The sequence below is a fragment of the Sceloporus occidentalis genome, unplaced genomic scaffold (assembly GCF_023333645.1).
Source record: "Sceloporus occidentalis isolate IW3139 unplaced genomic scaffold, rSceOcc1.0.p SCAF_2, whole genome shotgun sequence".
NCBI lineage: Eukaryota > Metazoa > Chordata > Lepidosauria > Squamata > Phrynosomatidae > Sceloporus > Sceloporus occidentalis.
In genome coordinates, this window is record NW_028316982.1 from 11,011,081 (window position 1) to 11,031,313 (window position 20,233).

The following is a 20,233-nucleotide window of genomic DNA, read 5'->3' on the forward strand; positions in this document are numbered from 1 at the left end:
GAGATTTAAGAACACAACCTAGGAGCTCTGTAGTTCTAGTGGAAGATCCCAAGCATTCTCCTTCTGAGAAAGCTCCAGGTGTTCACAGGGGCAGTTTTATGTCCCTGAAACCCATCCTGGACCACATCGGTTCCTCTCAAAATAGAACCAGATATGGCTGGAAGCAAGCAATAGCCATGGTGTCTGAGGGATTCTGGAAGCTATAGTCCAAAAAAGTAACATTTCCAAGCTCTGAACAAAACTATGATAACAATGGTGGCTGGTGACTTACATTTTGCAGCACCATGGCATGCAGCAATAGCAAGTACATAGCAATAGCAAGTACATTTCTATACCACTCATCAGTGCACTTAAGCATTCCCTAAGCGGTTTACAAAGTGTAAGCTAATTGTCCCATCTGATCTTGAAAGCTTATTAGGGTCAGTCCTGGTTAGTACTTGGATGGGAGACCGCCAACAAATATCAGAGGTTGTAGGATAAGTTTCAGAGGAAGGAACTGGCAAAACCACTGCTGAGTACTCCTTCAGTTAGAAAATCCTATGAGATTCAAGGAGTCGCCTTAAGTCAACAGGTTACTTGAAGGCATGTTCATACACAAACTGGACCAAAATGTTTATGAGTGTAACTCATTTTCCCAGGAATTCTCAATGATTTTCCTTCTGCAATTTTAGACACAAAGTTATATGTTTTTGTTATTCAAATATCAGTGGGTTTTACAAAAATACAAAAGGTTCAGAGCTGTTTCCTGACAAAATAAGGGCTCATTTTTCAAAGACAAGAATTTTTCTCTACAGTCCTTTTTAGTAAAAGTCCATGCAAATTACCTTTTTAAGTAATGTGGTCCCACTCCTTGATGAAAGCAAATCAGATCACAAATTTTTAAGGAAGTCCACTCATTGAGCCTTTAGGAACCCATTAAACAAAGATATGGATGACTGCAGCTTTCTGGCCATTGAAAAATCTGCAGAAATTTGCATAATCTGAACACAATAAACACTGCAGCAAGGCTTACTTTAATTCATTTCCCCCTAAGACAAACAAGCAGAAAGAGAGAAAGGTTTGACAGCTGTGAGATTTACTTCTCCCATCAGGAATCACTGATGGACAGTCACTCTTTCCTCTTGTTAACTGGCTAGATACAGAGAGTAGTTTGAGAACCTATTGCTTCACTTGATTGATTGACTGAGTGTTTGGTCTTGGCCTTGAGTACAAACACCAGTTAAATGTAAGTGGCCAGTCCTTTTTGACCCACATAGGTTCAGACTTCAAAACTGATAATGCCAGCAGAGAGTGCGTGTGTTACAGATGAATCCCCTGTATTTTGATGAGCTTTTGTTTTGGCTCTAGAAGACTAGGAAGTGTACCCTTCTGCTCCTGTCCAGGTCTGCTAAAAGCCAGTGCACACAGGCAAGTGAGGATTAGGCTCTTCCTGAGCCTTTGGCAGGTGCATATGCATGTGTGTGTGTGACAGAGGAGAGGGCTTTTAGCAGGGGTAGTTCCTATAAGGATCCTCATCCACCTCCAAGCTTCTTGAACTGTTATCTCCTGCCAGTCTGTGCATATGTGCTTTTACATTGCCTGTCAGCTTGTGGCAACCACATAAATTTAATTGGGTTTTCTTTGGCACAGAGTACTCAGAGGTGAATTTACTAGTCCATTCCACTGAAACATAGTATACAGTACCTGGTATTGATAACTGGCTTCCCATCCAAGTACTAACTAGGGCTTGAATCTGCCTAGCTTTCAAGATCAGACATGATTTGGAAACTATACAGTATTTAGGCCCTCTTCTCTTGTCAGTAGAGGGACCCAAGTGGAGCAAAAGTTACATTGCCTGTGCCTGATAGTTTCCTGGTGTTCCCACATTTAAATTTGCAGTGTACATGAAGTATACAGCCATCTGAACTCATACCATTGCCATGCTCCAGCACCACCATCAACAGCACATTTTCCTTTGTGCAATAAAAGGGACAATTTAAATTTGAACTAACTGCAGTTATTTCTTTGGGGAGTCTGTGGCTTATTCACAATACACAATTATAGCACTATTATTCCACATTAACTGCCACAATCCTATCCTATGGAAGCCTGGGGTTTGTAGTTTGGTGAGGCACTGGAGTATTCTGGTTAAGAATTCTAAATGACCTTCCCTAAACTGCCAATCCCAGGATTCCATAGGATGAAACCATGGCAGTTAAAGTGGAATGATAGTGTTATAACTGTGTGGTGTGAACAGGCCTTGTGCTGCCTTCCCACTTAATTTGTTTCATAGGGGTTTTGCCTCATAAGCAAAGTCCTGCCTCCTCTTTACCCTTCAAATACACATTGTTGGCCACAGTTTCTTGCTGACATGTGTGCTTGTAGCCCTCCATACCACAGGGGCTGTTATGTGTGACTGTCTCACCTGCTTGTTCTCCCACCCATTTCCCCCAGTTTCTCAGGAAAGAGAGCCACTGTTGCGTTGCGATAAGACTTTTGTCCATTTGGTAGTGAAATTTGTGTGTTTGTCCAGAAAATCTCTCCCTCAATGAGCCTTACCTTTAAGTCGAAACTCCCAAGATCAAGACTGCAGTAGCTACTCAGAACACCTCTCTTAAGGGAGGTAAGCCTCAAAGTCAGTGGAGCTTACTTCTGAATAGTCACTCCCAGCAAGAATAAGACTGAAATTACAACCCTTCTGTGCATCTGCTTGGGGATAAACCCCACTGGAGTCAGCAGAGCTTAGTCCTGAATACTTCTTCTAATGTAAAAATGAAATGGCAAACTCTCTATGTACCTGGGAGTAAATCCTACTGGAATCAGCAGGCCTTATGTGTGAGTACACACTCCCTCCAAAGTATGACTGAAAATGTACATAACTGTACCCTGTACATAACTTCCTGGGGTACTGTAAGACTCACTCAGCAATACTTAATTCTGACTAGGTACTCCCACCAAAATAAGACTGAAATAGCAGTCCAGTATCCCCCTACTTATAAGCAAATCCCATTGAAATCTGCGAGGTTTGCTTTTCAGCAGACCTGTACTGAATTGCACAAGAAATGCTTTTCAACATTTACATGAAGCCGCTGGGAGAGATCATCCAGAGACATGGGGTGCGGTGCCATCAGTACGCTGATGACACACAAATTTATTTCTCTATGTCCCCGACTATTGCAGTGACTAGGGATGGCATCTCTCCTCTGGATGCCTATCTTGGATCGGTAATGGGCTGGATGAGGGAAAACAAACTCAAACTGAATCCAGAGCAAACCGATGTACTCGTGATAGGTACCCTAAGTCCAGGAATGGCATTTAGTCACCCGGTCCTGGACAGGGTCACACTTCCCCTAAAGGACGAGGTTCGCAGTTTGGCAGTACTCCTGGATCTGTCCTTACAATTGACATCCCAAATAGATGTGACGGCCAGGAGTGCTTGGTATCAGCTTCGGTTGATATGCCAACTGCGTCCCTACCTGGACCAAAAGGACCTTGAAGCAGTAGTACTTGCATTGCTAATCTCTCGGTTAGATTTCTGCAATGCGCTCTAATTGGGACTACCCTTGTACCAAATTCAGAAGCTTCAATTGGTTCAAAATGCAGCAGCCAGATTGGTCACCAGAACCTCTAGGTTTGACCATATAACACCAATACTGAAATCTCTTCACTGGCTGCCAATTGGCTTCTGGGTGCAATACAAGGTGTTGGTTATTACCTTTAAAGCCCTACATGGCTCGGGCCCAAGTTACTTGTGGGAGTGCTTTTCCCTACATAATCCGCCCCGCACTCTTAGAACATCTGGGAAGTTCTTACTGGAATATTATAATACCAGGTTAATGACAACTTCACATAAGGCATTCACTGCTGCAGCCTCAAGATTATGGAATGACCTACTGGAAGAGATCCATCTCATTAATACCTTAGAGGCCTTTAAGAAGGCATTCAAAGCAGATCTTCTGGTGGGCTTATCCACTGAATTCCATATAAAAAGGTTATGACAACTGCTCTTCCTTGACTCTGATTGTTGGCTAATGGACGAATTGTAAATTTTAGAGAACTAATATGAATTCTTGGTAAATTCAGTGTTAGTATTTTATTGTTGTATTGATTGTACTAAGGTGGGTTACATACCGCCGAGAAACAGCGCTGTCCCGCCGCTGCCGCTTGCGGCATCCAGGAGCCGCAGCTGCCACACCGCGGGGCTCCCGGACGCTCAGAGGAAGGAGCACGGAAATAGAGCTCCTTCTTGGGCCCCAGAAGAGGCGCTGCAAGTGCCAAAGGGTGCACTCGCGGCATCACTTCCGGTGTGCCACGTGCGGACGCAGAGTGTCCTTTACATCAATATGGCAGTGGCCGTGTGGAACGGCCACCGCCATATTGTACATATTGAATAGGTATTAGGGTTAGAGGGGTGCGGAAGCACCGCCCCTTCCTAACCCTAATACGTATTCAATACGTATTTTTTGGCGGTCTATAACCCGCCTATGTGTCTTTTAAGGATGTAATCCTGCCTCGATCTGTGGGAGAGGCGGGAGGTATAAATAAACTTATTATTATTATTATTATTACTACTATATAAAGCATCAGACAGCTAAGAGACATTGAAAAATAAGCATTTAAAGTGAAACAGGATAAAAAAGATCCCCTCCCCCACATAATAAAGTTTTCATCAGGCTAGTAAAGCTTTGATATAGCTGAGACATCATGACAATTTGCGGGGGGGGGGGGGAAGGGTAGGCTATATTGATAGTGGCACACCCACAATGTCATTACAAATTATTACTCACATCCCTAACTACTTCTACTTTGAGATAATTAATACAAACTGTTCATGAAAGGTTAGAGACCAGAAAATGAAACTTTTTTTCTGAGAAGTAAAAATGAACAGCTATGTCAACTGACCATGAAACAGAATAAATCAAGAAAAGAAAAGTTGCCAAAACATTTGCAGTTGCAGGAAGAATGTATCTGGGTGGAACTGACTTCTGTTCTGCATCCCAGAAAGCTGATGTATGGAATATCAGTCTGATTTGTAGCCCTGGAAATTGCAAGCAGCATGGGACTGAACTCCGATTTGTATAAGCACAAACTGGTACAATCACAGAACTGCGATTTTTCTTCTGCACAACCACAAAAGTTGTAGAAACCTAGTTCTCTTTTGTCGCTGGCCCCCTTAAACACAAAAGACATGTTCTGGTTAACCACCCCTGAAAAAAAATTACTGGCATTTTTAACACAGGAGGACTGAGAGGAACAGAACTATGATAAGATTCTTGATCTTTCCCATTCCTTTTTTTAAGGATAGGGATTCTTGGAGATGTCTCATCCACAGGGTCACCTTGAGTCAGAGTTGACTCAACAGCAGCTAACAACAACAAAAGGCTGCCAAATGTGCCCACAAGGTGTCGCTCATCCCTTTCTCTCTGAAGGAAGGATGGCTTGTTCAGAGGCATTTCCCTGCCATATACTATACATAGCACTGAGGGCTGCTGCTTAAGTGGCAAGTGTTTCTATGCAGGAAATGCAGTGTTAGCTAGTGATTTCCATGTCAGTGGCGCAGTGAACCCACTCTAGGTATTAACCCAAATGAAAGGGAAGCTATGGAGTGCACTTAACCCATTTTTTTTAAAAAAATGTTTCCTGTAAATAGTTGACAAAGAGTTCATGCAGATGGAGCAAAAGGAACGGCCAGAGTTTCTAGCCATGATCACTGTGGGACTGTGGTGACCAGATGCCATGGTCCTGAGGCCGACTGCTGCTGTGGTCCTGAATGGACTGCTGGCAGGAGTGGTTTTTTTCTGCTCCTTTTGTGCCTAGGTTTTGGCCACCTTAGGCAGTCTTGCGGTTTGGGGGTGTGCATCTTTTGAACACTATGCTCCCAAAGCACCTGTAAGGCACTGTATTTGGCCTGTTGGTTTCAGGACAAAGACAAAACAACAACAGCAAAACAAACAAAACCATCATACGCTATATACTATAACAATTACGATACCTTACATTATATTATCTAACAAATATCACGACACAACAAAATCACTACATGACAATAACAAACCTGCACCTTCCTGTTCTTTTTTGGATTCTGGAACTTTGTCTGTTTCACTTATTTCCAATATTTTCATTTTATTTTGACTTCATATTTATGTATCTTCTTTTATCTCTTTTCTTTCATCTTAGTTAATGTCTTCCTACTTCAGTTCTCATTCCTATATCTGATTTTTTTCTCATTCTAAATCAAGAACCAGGATTGAACCCCATTCATTTTTTTAAAAATAATTAATCAATGGTTCATTGATACTTACATGGCAGGGAAGATACCATGATCATGATGGTGGTTTTCCCAGGATGAGGCTCATCCATTGAATTTAACCCATTTTGAGAACAAAGAGCCAGTGTGGTTAGTGGTTTCAATTATTAATTCGACCTCGACTCTGGAGACCAGGGTTTGATTCCCGGCTCTGCCATGAAACCCACTGGGTGACTTTGGGCAAATTACATGTTCTCATCCTTGGAAAGGCAATAGCAAACCTCCTCTGAACAAATCTTGCCATTAAAATAGCAATAGCAGAAACGTTTCTATACCGCTTATCAGTGCACTTAAGCACTCCCTAAGTGGTTTACAAATTGTAAGCTAATTGTCCCCAACAGTCTGGGTACTCGTTTTAGCCACCTCGGGAGGATGCAAGCCTGAGCCCTTTCGCTGGTCTTGAACTCGCAACTTTATGGTTTGTGAGTGAATGAGTGACTGCCGTACAGGCATTTAACCACTGCGCCACCAGGGCTCCTGGTGAACCCCATGATAGGTTCACTTTAAGGTCACCGTAAGTAGGAAACAACTTGAAGGCACACAACAGCAATAAGAATTGAACATTTTGGAAATTTACTATTTATTTACTTGGATATCAGGCTACCATCCAGAGCAGATTCACTGTCTCACTGACATTGAAGCTTCCAGCCACTACAGGAAAATAGTAATTGTGAAATAACTGTACTTATACCATTTCCTTACATGAACACTTCACATGCCGTTCCATTGCCTGTAGACATGATGGTTCTATGGTCTGTGAAAAGTCTTTTGCTTGCTGAGAGCTGGTTTCTCTTGCAGGAGGAAGAGGGAAAGATGGGGCACCAATCATTACCTTCCCAGAGTATCCAGGCTTCAGTGAGATCCCTGATGAGGATTTTCTGAATGTTGTGACATATTTAACTAGCATTCCCAGGTAAGTCTGAATCTACTGACAAGGTTTTTAGTGTTTTTGCACCTAGATTCACTCATTGCTGCCTTCAAGAAAAGACAAATGGTACATTTTGGGGCCCTTCCACGCTGCACAATTATAGTGCTATGATACTACTTTAACTGCCATAGTTCTGCCCTGTGGGATCCTGGGAACTGCAATTTAGGGAAGGCATATAGAATTCTCAGCTGGGGAGCTCTAGTATCTCCCCAGACTTCAAGCCTCTAGATTGCACAAGACATAATTATGGCAGATAAAGTGGAATCATAATACTATAATGGTGTAAAGCAAAAGGGCTCTTATTTGGACATATTTCCCATCAGCCTAATCATACGTGTGGGAATCGTAACCTGCAGGGCTTCCAATCTTTGCACTTCATCACACCAACTTTTTAATCGCAACAATCACGTTAGTGAATCAAACAGAAACATAACAGCTTGAAAGCGTTCAGTATCACACTTGTCTTCAATCACATGAGTGTGCTGCTTTGGCATGGTCTCTTCTGGCTCCATAATCCTGCCTTCCATGCCTTTTGGCATGTGCATGCCTTTGATGAGGTTGTTTTTACTCTGTTTTGTTTTGTTTGCTGTAACTATGTAATTACAGCAAAAATAAAAATTTAAAAAGGCACAGATTAATAACAAAATAAAAAGAAAGCAAAATAAATATAATTTTTATATATATATATTTTAAATATAATACCTATATTTTTCTTGCAAAACGTTTGTCATGCTGTCTTTCCTTTTGTGTTTCCTCGTTCACATTCCTTATCATTAGCTGCGGCTGGTGGTAGGGGCAGACACAAAATACCATGAATGAGGAGACCATTCACACTACACGATTATAACACTATTATTCCACTTTAACTGCCATGGGTCCTTCCTATGGAATTCTGGAGTTTGTACTTTGGTGAAGCACTGGAACACTGTCTGAGACTTCTAAAGGCCCCTGTCTAAATGGTTAATCCCAGGATTCCACAGGATGGAACCATGGCAATTGAAGCTGAATAATAGATAGCACTATAATTGTACGGTGTGAACGGGCCCCAGGTTAAGAAAAGGGTGAAGCAGACTGGCAGCTTGGAGCGGCCTCTGGCTGCTCCAGTGCTGATCATTCCCCATTTGGCATGGGAAGGCAGCGACCAGACTAGGGTGACCCAAAGCAGGTTAAGCTAGACATCTGGGCTGTCTGTAGAGCTGCAAACATTGCAATGGCAAGATGTGGAAATCTAAAACTGGAGTAGGTTTTGTGGCTAATTTTCTGCCCTGGAACCCTCTTGGGGTTGCATGAACTGCAAACAATATGCTTCCAACCTGGAAGTGGCAGGAAGTAGATTTCTGGTTTTGGAACAGTGTTTTATTCTGGAATCGCATCTTTTTCTTTTCCTGCTGCCTTCTACCTTAACAAGTGTTGCATTGTGCCCTAATAACCCATGTAAAAGGCGATTTCTCATTTCACTAGTCACCCCTCTTTCTGGCCAGAAAAAGGGTGATCCTAGAAGTTTGAATGCTGTGAAAGTGACAAAAACAGTCATGGGGATCATATGTGACACCAGTGGCATACTCTGCAAGCCCTCCTATAAACAGTATCAGAACACTGTACTTGTTTGCAGTCTATAAAGTTTCATTATCTACTGTAATGTTCCTCTTCTTGTGTCTCTCTGGAACAAAGAGGTTGGAAAGAGTTCATAACACAGTTTACCCTGTTTACAGTAGATGCTGTTCCAGAGCTCTGGAGAGGCACAAAGTTTTGATGCGGTTGCCTTTTGGGGGGGAGTGGAAGTGATGATGCATCACTTCCAGCAGTTGCATTTTGGTCTGTTTTGGGGGATGGGCACCTATTCTGGGTACACCCCCCTCCAAAAAAAAACCCACCAACATGGAATAGCCTTCATAAGGGTTTTTTTTTCAAGCTTGCAAATGTTTTTGATTAAAAAATGAATTCTTCTCATCTGAGTTTGCTAGGCGGTAAGGCATTGTCGCAGGGTCAGTCAGGGCTTCAATACACAGACTGTGCACAATTTCAGTCAATAAATCTATATATTCACACTGAAGAATAGCTGCACATGCTTTGGGTAGCTCCTAGCTCTGTTTTTGTTGTATGCCTTCAAATTTTCAACTTATGGTAACCCTAAGGTGAGCCTGTCATGGGGTTTTCTTGGCATGATTTGTTCAAATGGGCTTGCCATTGCCTTACTATGAGGCTGAGAGATAGTGACTTGCCCAAGGTCACCCAGTGGATTTCCATGGCAAAGATTCAGATCTTGGTTTTCCAGTACCATTGTTCCACACTCAAAACACTACACAACACTGGCTCTCCCCAGCTTTGAAACATTTTAAAAGAAACGTGGAAGAGCAAAGTTTTAGAGTAGGAAAGTATATGAGGAGAGGGCATAACTCATTCCCTGTTCAACTTCTTCCTTTGCCCTGTGGTCCCTTATAAAAAAATTCTTGCCACAGAATAAATTGAACCTTGTGGTGCAAAAAGAGTGTGTCTACAATTTTTAGTAGAGAAGTTTAGTAGAGAAGAAATAAGCACTCTTTTCAGTGTCCCATTGCATCTCAACACTCAATTTCTCCTTTCTAAATCTGTTTCTCTTTTTTTAAAAGAAAGAATAATAAACCACAACATTTATCATTTCTATAGGAGTGTTTGCACACGACACATAGATATCCGGATAGTTTCAAGTGACTTCCTGTCCCTGGCCTGAACTTCTATTTTGGGGTGCTGAGTTGAAATTGTATCATTTGCTGACACTTTCTTTCTCTGTTCTCTGAGTAGGACTTAACTTTTGGAGCAGCCTCAAGTAACCAAAAAAGAAGAACAGGAAGATTATTGTATAGTCCTTTTCATCCCAAAATTGTCAGAAGTCAGGCAATATTGACCTTGAACATCAGGGTGTTATAAACTGTTCCATTTTAGTCTCTTAAATACACCCTTGAATTTACCAGTTGGGAAGAAACCCAGTAGGAAGGATGGTCTGTCACAAGATGACAACATTAGCTTTACCAGTCCTGTGAGGTGTGGTGGTGTGGTGGTGGTTACTGTGTGACTTCAAGTTGTTCCTGATTTATGGTGCCCCTAAGGCAAACCTATCATGGGGTTTTCTTGGCAGGATTTGTTCCAAGAGCATTTGCCATAGGCTCCCTCTGAGGTTGAGAGAGTGTGATTTGCCCAAGGGCACCCAGGAGGTTTCCATAGCTGAGCAGAGATTTGAACCTTGGTCTTGTAGATACTCAGACCACTACATCACACTATTTCTTGATAACCGTACCATAAATAATAACTATCACATTTAAAATATCAGTTGTATGACCAATAGAGTAGGGCCACTGCTTGGAAAAATTACTTTTTTAAAGAATACAATCCCTAGAATCCCTTGAGCTAGCATTGCTCTTAGCCATGCTGACAGGGGGATTCTCATAGATGAGAATACATAACTTTTTTCAAGAGCTGAAGTTGGCAGGGGATACGTGCCAAGACCTGAGCTCAGGTGGAATCCCTGCAACCTGTCTTGGAAGTACAGCCTGGGTCCTACTCTGCAGTTTCTCAGCAATAAAAGAAATATACTTAGTGTATATTTCTCAAAGGTATAAAATGCACAAGTGAATGCCCAAAAGCAAATTTTTTTCCATTGTATGATATCACTTAAGAGACATAGACCAACCTGAGGGGAGGGAAACTGTTTGCTGTGCCAATATGGCTAGGCTCTGGTGGATCAAGAAAAGCAGTATTAGGCTTTTCCCCTCACCATGCTTTTTCCACTGAGTCTCTATTACCCAAATATTTGTCAAACAATCTGCAGTGTTTAGGCTGATAATGGAATCAGGAGACCCCTCATGGCATAGTGGTTTGAGTGTTGGATTGTGACTCTGGAGACCAGAGTTTGATTCCCTGCTTGGTCATGAATCCACTGGGTGACCTTGGGCAAGTCACTCACTCTCAGCCTCAAGGGAAGGCCTCACCAAATTACAAACCCCACAATTCCATACGATGTTGCCATACAGTTAAAGTGTACTATAGTGCTATAATTGTAGTGTGAAACGTTCCCTGGTCATAAGGGGAATGCTTTTTTAATAAGGGGAATGCTTTTTTCATAAGGCGAATGCTTTTTTCAGAAACAACATCAAGAGGGTGGTCTTATTTCCCTTAGTTAAAGACCACCCTTCCTTGCAACCACTGAGAACAGATAATTGTAGTTAACTTTGCATTTTCATAGGACAATATCGCACAACGATTTTTGCAACTCCAATCCGAAGCCATTACGGGCCCAACCATGCAAATTCATGTTATTACATGATAGATTATCACTCGCAATTGCTTTCTATGGGGAGTCATTCCGAGCCCGATCCTAAGTCAATCCAAAGTCACTCCTGATGTAGGTGAATTCGGTGTACTAGTGAATTCGCAAATCTTTCTCCAAGATCAATTCAAATCCAATTCAAATTGGTCTTGGTGTGGAATACAACTTTGCTTCAGTCCTAGTACACTCCCACACACACCCCAACCTCCAAGGTGCCACATTTCCCATGATGCAGTGCTGCAGTTTTGCTCCATTTGCTTCTGGTACTTCTTCAAGAACAGAGGACGCATTCGGATATGGCCAGGAGGGATGGCAAAAATGGAGGGGGCAATCTGAGGTGTCCAGGAGGGTTGGCAAGAATGGACAGGGCAATCTGAGGTGTCCAGGAGAGATGGCAAGAATGGAGGCTGCATTCGCATGTGGCTGGAAGGGATGACTGGAACGATTGATGTGAGGCTAGAGGCAGAGTACCCAAAGGAGAACAAGGCACTGCAAAATAATAATAATAATAATAATAGGGTACCCTGCCTCAAGCCTGGATTTGTAACTGGTTGACCGGCCGAACGCAAAGGGTGCTCAACAATGGCACCTTTTCATCCTGGAGAGAAGTGACCAGTGGGGTTCCACAGGGCTCTGTCCTGGACCCAGTGCTATTCAACATCTTTATCAATGACCTGGATGACAGAATTGGGAGCATACTTATCAAATTTGCAGATGACACCAAATTAGGAGGAATAGCTAATACCCCAGAGGACAGGATCAAAATTCAGAATGACCTGAACAGACTAGAAAGCTGGGCCAAAGCTAACAAAATGAAATTCAACACGGAGAAATGTAAGGTACTGCACTTAGGGCGGAAAAATAAAATGCACAAATATAGGATGGGGGACACCTGGCTGAATGAAACTATGTGTGAAAGGGATCTAGGAGTCCAAGTAGACCACAAGTTGAACATGAGTGAACAGTGTGATGCAGCAGCTAAAAAGGCCAATGCAATTCTAGGCTGCATCAATAAAAGTAGAGTGTCTAGATCAAGAGAAGTAATAGTGCCACTGTATTGTGCTTTGGTCAGGCCCCGCCTGGAATATTGTGTCCAGTTCTAGGTGCCACAATTCAGAAAGGACATTGAGAAACTGGAACGTGTCCAAAGGAGGGTGACTAAAATGGTGAAGGGTCTGGAAACCATGTCCTATGAGGAACGACTTAGGGAGCTGGGGATGTTTAGCCTGGAGAAAAGAAGGTTAAGAGGTGATATGATAGCCCTATTTAAATATTTGAAGGGATGTCATGTTGAGGAAGGAGCAAGCTTATTTTCTGCTGCTCCAGAGAACAGGACCCGGAACAATGGATGCAAGCTACAGGAAAAGAGATTCCACCTCAACATTATGAGGAACTTCCTGACAGTAAGGGCTGTTTGACAGTGGAACGCACTCCCTTGGAGGGTGATAGAGTCTCCTTCCTTGGAGGTCTTTAAACAGAGGCTGGATGGCCATCTGTCGGGGATGCTTTGATTTGGATTTCCTGCATGGCAGGGGGTTGGACTGGATGGCCCTTGTGGTCTCTTCCAACTCTACAATTCTATGATTCTATGAAAGAAATATTATTATAACAACTTATTATTTTGCAGTGCCTTGTTCTCCTTTGGGTACCCTGCCTCAAGCCTTGAGAAGAGGCAGGAAAGAAATTTATTATTAATAATAATAATAATAATAATAATAATAATAATAATAGGGATGGAAAGAATGAAGGCTGCATTCGGATGTGTCCAGGAGGGATGACAGGAATGATTCACATGAGGCTAGCATTCACAGGAAACAAAAAGTGGCCCCCTTCTTCACCCCGGAAGCGTCAAGTTCTCGATGTGTTCAGAGCCCCACTGAGCATGCACAAGGGTGCCAATTCGAATTGTTGAATCCACATGGTGTGATAATTTATTTTGTACTTGTTCCACTTTGCCTCAGGAATGACCACAATTTTGCTCTTCACGTGTGATAATTAATCACGTGAATTGCCTTGGATTTGAATTGACTCTGCTTCCCCTTCCCTTCAGAATGGCTTTGGATTGGAGTTCCAATTTCACGTGTAATAAGAGCCATATACTCTTCCTTGTTCTTCCCCCCCCCCCCCCCTTAATGGTGTATGTATATAAGGAGTAACAAGAGATTCCTATCATTCCTGACTGCCCTGTTCACAAAGTGTTTCTTTCCTATTGAAAAGCCACTTGTGAGTGTAATGTCTGAATACATTAAATGAAACCTATTGAACATGTGATTTTATTTAAATAACATGGCTTAAAATCCATTGTGCACAATGTAATCCAGATTTCTGGTAGAACCTTGGAAGTGACCTGTGATTCAATTGTAGGTGTATCTCATTTATCTATTATTTGTGGTATTTATGCCGCTCCCTTCAGCCCTAAAGGCTATCAGAGTGGCTATATTTAGACGCATCTCATATTCAAATGCTACTCCTATGCATAGAATCATAAAGAGTTGGAAGAGACCACAAGGGCCATCCAGTCCAACCCCCTGCCATGCAAGATCAGAGAATCAAAGCACCCCTGGCAGATGACCATCCAAACTGTTTAAAAACCTCCAAAGAAGGAGACTCCACCACACTTCGAGGGAGTGTGTTCCACTGTTCAACAGCTCTTGCTGTCAGGAAGTTCCTTCTAATGTTCAGGTGGAATCCCTTTTCCTGTAGCTTGCATCCATTGTTCCGTGTCCTAGACTTGGGAGCAGCAGAAAACAAGTTTGCTCCTTCCTCAGTATGATACCCCTTCAAATACTTAAACAGGACTGTCATATCACCACTTAACTGTCGCTTCACCAGGCTAAACATACCCAGCTCCCTAAGTCTCTCATCAAAAGGCATGATTTCCAGATCTCTTACCATTTTGGTTGCCATCCCCTGGACACACTCCAGCTTGTCAGCATCCTTTTTGAAATGTGGTGCCCCCAGAACCTGACAATGTATTCCAGGTGAGGCCTGACCAAAACACCAAAGGACCAAAGTCCTATTGAAAAGCTGTAATGTTTGAATAATTGGAATGAAACCTATCAAACGTGGTTTTATTTGAATAAAACAGCATATATTCCGTTGTGCACAGCACAATCCAGATTTCTGGCAGAGCCTTGGAAGTGACCTGTGATTCAATTGTACATTTATCTCATGTAGATATGTCTTATATTCAAATGCTACTCCTATGCATAGCTATCTGGTCTCCTCAGAGTGGCACAGATGTGCCAGGTGCATTGGTGGGTGCAGGGTGAAGTCAGCAGAGGTGGAGCCATGTAAATCCGCCCTTGCAAAATCTAGTACCCTTCCACCCCTGCTTGTTGGGAGGAGTATGTGAGCTGTGCCTCATCTTCCTAGAGAGTAAGACCACTCTGTGTGCTCCCCTAATACACGCTGGCCTAATACCTAAATGCTCTCTCCTAATACAGTCTTGTTCCACTAATATACATGGAGGACTGATGAGGGACAGTCCTGCTCCTGTACTGCACATGGGGAGGAAGCATTAGGTGTTGGGATTGTTCAAACCAAGCCTGGATTTTTGTTGTTGTCATGTGGTGGTGTTTTTTGCCAAAGTGACATCTTATGTTTACCAGCATATAGGCACGTAGGTAATTCCAAACTGTTCACATCACCATGGCTTGGAGAATCTGCAGCAAAGCAGTGCAAGCAATCTGATAGATAAAATATGTATGTTTTATTGAAGCTGCTAACCTGATGCTGGGGTGGAAGGAAGAAAAGGATTGCAGGGTAATGTGGCGGGAACGTTTGCATCTTCTTGCTCCGGGTCAAGTTCATTCATGCTCTCTTTTGTCTCCTCTGCTTGTTAATAATGAGCTCTGAGTGTGCCATGGATGCTGTCTTTTTGCTGCAGTATTATTGTTGCTTGGAACGGGGCTGCCTCCTCCTTGTAACCCCATATACCTGCTTTGGATATTTTGCAGTCTGGAGGCTGCCAGCATCGGATTCATCATCATTATAGACAGGCGGCGGGACAAATGGAGCGCGGTAAAGGCATCCCTCACCCGAATAGCAGTAAGTGTCCTGGAATGATTTTATTGATTTATTTTCTTTACCGCTGTTTGTCTTCTGCACACTCTGACCCTGCTGGAATTGTGCCGTTTGATGCTCTTGTTTTGCTGTGTTTTGACTGGGCTCCTTTTCAGCTGCTCATCATGCGGTACATTCCCTTGCCCTGCCCTGCTGATAATTGTGTGCGCGCTCGCACACAAACACACACACACGTACACACACACACACATCCTGAGAATCAATGGTTGCCAAAAGCAGAAGTACAGATAGGCACTCACTTTGTTCTTTGTGGAATGGGGATGGGATTGCTCCAGTCCAAGACAGGCTAAAGCCATAATTATTTCTATAGTATGCTGCAAGGTGCAAACCTATTTATAGTTCTAAGCTCATGAAGAGCAGGAGGAGTGTAGTGACCCACAGGGTTACCTAAGGATCCTCTCTGCAGCTCAGGCCTTAAGTCAGGAGTGAGCAAGTTTTCTGTTTGCTGGATTCAGTGTTTCACCATTTCTCCCCACCATTCTCACCCAGGGTCAAACTAGATATGACACAGAAGACACGTGCAATGTGATGGCACTTCATCCCCACCTTATCCAGTACTTATCTTTGCTTTTAAACAGCCACAGGGGGATCTGAATTTGATTGGAGGAGCAATTGCATGGAGGAAGCAGAGCTTAACCCTTTCTTTGCATGCCATTTTTCTAATCAGGACCCATGTCTCTATGCTGCTTGTTTTCCCCATCCACAGATGACAACAAGCTAAATCCACGCAGCTTTCTTCCTCTAGGACCAGTGGAAAAGGCATTCCGAGAAAGGCAGTTTTGTTTGGGAAAACATCCCATGAGGATGGGGACTCCACCTTGTTATATACCATTACCGCTGGGTGATGATTTTTTTGTTTTAAAAGAACATGCCAGAATTAGCAAAAATCTTCACAAAACACAACAGAAAGAATTTGAAGTTTGAAAATATTTGTTTGTGCGACAAAGCAAAATGTGTATTTGGTCATGTTTGTGATACTAAATTAGGGTTCACTATTGTTGTTGTGTGCCTTCAAGTTGTTTCCAACTTATGGCACCCCTAAGATGCAGCTATGATATGGTTTTCTTGGTAAGATTAGTTCAGAGGAGATTTGCCTTTACCTTCCCCTGAGGCTGAGAGTATGTGACTTGCCCAAGGTCACTCAGCGGGTTCCCATGGTTGAGTGGGGATTTGATTCCTGGTCTCCATAGTCATAGTCTAACACTTAAACCACTATATTACGCTGGCTCTCTACGACTTTTTCTTCCTTAAAGGCTTCACATCTTTAAAAGCTATGTGGCAGGCACTTACAACACGATCTTTTCATTCTGGGCATAGTTAACAAGTGAGCAGTGATTTTTATAGATTTTAAATGCTCGTGCAAACTGCTATGGACAATTGATTAGAAAGGTACAGTATTATAAATCTATCATATAAACAGTACATTTAATAAATAAATTGAACACTCTTCAATTAAAAATGCACAGCAAACAAGGAACATGCATTGAAAGCAACAGATGATGGACAAGCTATGAAAAAGTGTAACAAATCAACAAAAATATTTCATAATGTATTAATTAATAAAAAAATAAATTATTTTTTTTAAAAGCTGTTCTGTACTTCCCAGCTTAATGTGAGATCTATCTTGGTAGACCTGGGCCTCAATGCAGGATCTCTGGATGTCAAGAAGGAAATTCTCCAGAGTGGTCACAGTTATTTCTTAACATAGTGCCTTCAGCAGCATGACACCCCCCCCCACCCACCCCCCATTCTCAACCAGAGCTTAGAAAAGTCATTTTTGGACTACAATTCCCAGGATCTCTTAAGCAGTACAGCCAGTTCTGAAAGTTGTATTCCCTCCCCTTTCTCTCTGGTGACTTTTCCATGATCTGTTCTTAAGAACTATAGAGTCTATTCCCTTTATTGCTTCACATTTTCTTACTTTTTCTAGGGAGCCTTTCCCGGGAACCTGCAGCTGGTCTTCGTCCTGCGGCCATCCCGTTTCATCCAAAGGGCGATCGCTGACATTGGCATTAAACTCTATCGCGATGACTTTAAAATGAAGGTACCGGTAAGCACTTTTTGTTGTTGTTAGAACCATTATTCTTTCATGGTTTTTGCATCTCCCTCCTTTTAAGCCTTAGCAGTCTTTCTCTCCCGCTGCCCCAACCCCCATGATATCTCACCTGTCCAGTGCTAAATAATTTATTGGGCAAAGCATTTGGTAGGTTTGTTTCTGCTGGAGAGGGGCTAAAACAGGAGGAAGAGGCATAAAACTGAGCATGGACTAACTGCTCCCATAGCAAGGGATCTACCAGCTGCCTCTGAGATAACTATAGTACAATCAGCCCTCCATATTTTTTTTATCCATGGATTCAAGCATTCATGGTTTGAAAATATTTTTAAAATATACAAATTCCAAAAAGCAAATCATGATGTTACCATTTAATATAAGGGACAGCATTTTATGTGTCATTGTATCTAATGGGACGAGTGTCCACGAATTTTTCTATCCACAGGGGAGGGGTTGTTCTGGAGCTAAACCTCAGTGGATACCAAGGGCCCATTGTATTCTAAACTTTTTTTTTATGCACATGGCACTTGGATACAAAATGAGGTGATAGAGCAGAGGTCTAACTGTGTCAAGCCATGGGGCCAATTTTGTACCCTGATAGTGTTGCCATAAGTAGGAAACAACTTGAAGGCACACAGCAACAAGTGTTGCCAGGTTTTCAAAATATCAGTGACGGACAGTTGAAGATGATGACATGCAGGATTAACCATCAGGAAGTAGCTATTAATAAGTTTGTGTTCTAGCTAAATTCCAAATAGAAGTATTGATTTCACTTAACTCAACCATGTATATCTCTGTATGATTGATATATTGTCCATATTCATAAGCTGCACAATAATAATAATAATAATAATAATTTTTATTTGTATACCGCTTGTCCTTCAGATCAAAGCGGTTCACAATGTCACATTTCTGTCTTTATGAAGGGCATACACCCGAAATACGGGATTTTTTGGCATAGAATCATAGAGCTGGAAGAGACCTCAAGGGCCATCAAGTCTAATCCCCTGCCATGCAGAAATACACAATCAAAGCATCCGCCATCTAGCCTCTGCTTAAAAACAGCCTCCAAAGAAGGAGACTCCACTATACTCGGAGAGAGTGCGTTCCACTGTTGAACAGCCCTTACTGTCAGGAAGTTTTTCCTAATGTTGAAGTGGAATCTCTTTTCCTGTAGTTTGAACCCATTGGTCTGGGTCCTATTCTCCGGAGCTATAGAAAACAGTTTTGCTCCATCTTCAGTATGTCATCCCTTCAAATATTTAAACAGAGCTATCATATCACCGAAGGCTTTCATGGCCAGCATCCATAGTTTTTTGGGTTATATAGTGGGTTTTTCGGGCTATATGGCCATGTTCTAGAAGAGTTTCTTCATGACATTTTGCCAGCATCTGTGGCTGGCATCTTCAGAGATCTCTTAACATTCTCTTCCTAAATTGTTGCTCAAGGGGCATGGTTTCCAGACATCCAGGCATATTGCTGAGTTTATGTTGAAGCAAAAACTTTCCAACCTTCAAATACAGAACATTCTGTACAGAGTTCTAAACAGAGGGTGTATTCAAAAATATTACTGTCGAGTTATTCTGGCTGATGTCTAAAAACGCCCCAAGATTACATGCATTGTGATCATAAACCAACAGGTAGCAAGAACTCTTTAACTTTTAACCACCTGGCTATGTGCTTCAGCTGCAGCAGCACAATTGGAAGAGATCAACTCGTCAGTAAAATTAATTAATACATTCTGGTGAGTAAGATGCACAGACACTTACGCTGAGCCTCACCTCATTTCAGAAGGTCCTAAAATGCATGACTTCACTTTTTCTCTTAGTGCACTCTGAAATGATTGCTAGAGTAAAGGCAGGGTTTATGTAATCCATGTGGCACTTGTAGTCCACCAGCCCATTTTTGTGTGCTCTCTCTGTGTTTTTAAGGCTGCAAAAGGAAAATTATTGTTCCTGGAAGCTTACAGAAGGGGCAATACCCCTCCAAAGCAAAGGCCTTTCTTAATGTGTGAGGACATATGTGTGAGTGTGCATTTCTGGTATTTTCCCCCCTGAAAACTAAACCTCTGGTCACTTCCAGTTTTAGAAAAATGCCTACCCCACTTTTTTCACATTTTGGAGGGGTTGTGGCCAGCAGCAGGTTCACAGGAGTGGGGAGGATGTTGTCCCCAGATGCCCAGAGTTTAGCTAGAGGGCCACAAGTGCGCAAGCCATGTTTAGAATTAATTTATTGGATTTTGACCCCTTCCTTTTAATCCTATGTACTGGGGAGGGTAAAGGGGCTACTTATACTGGGTCATGGCATTAGTCTTTCTAGTCTTCTAATCTGGAGATCACAGGGTCATATTTTTCAAGCCAGCTTCTTGAGAGAAGATTTAATGTGAGGACACCAGGGATTTGAATTATGGATTATTTGTACACAAGGCTTCCCTTTTCTTTCTGAGTATAACAAGCCTGGGCAGGCTCCTGTGGGAAGAAATGTGTGCTTGTGTTTGTGTGTGCAAGTATGTGTGGTCTTCAACTAGTCACTTGCTGATTTACAGTGACCCCCATAAATTTCATAGGGTTTTGTTAG

At 42.4% G+C, this 20,233-nt stretch overlaps 1 protein-coding gene across 8 annotated transcripts in view; it reads left to right on the forward strand.

Moving 5' to 3' along the window:
* LOC149317967 (guanine nucleotide exchange factor DBS-like) overlaps positions 1–20,233 on the forward strand; it is a 292,013-nt gene that overhangs the window by 66,194 nt on the left and 205,586 nt on the right. For all 8 annotated transcript variants that reach the window (XM_089508735.1, XM_089508734.1, XM_089508737.1 and 5 more), the window contains exons 3-5: positions 7,085–7,199; positions 15,477–15,567; positions 17,534–17,653. In XM_089508735.1, coding sequence (XP_089364861.1) covers positions 7,085–7,199; positions 15,477–15,567; positions 17,534–17,653 — 326 coding nt within the window. The remainder of the gene's footprint in view (positions 1–7,084; positions 7,200–15,476; positions 15,568–17,533; positions 17,654–20,233) is intronic.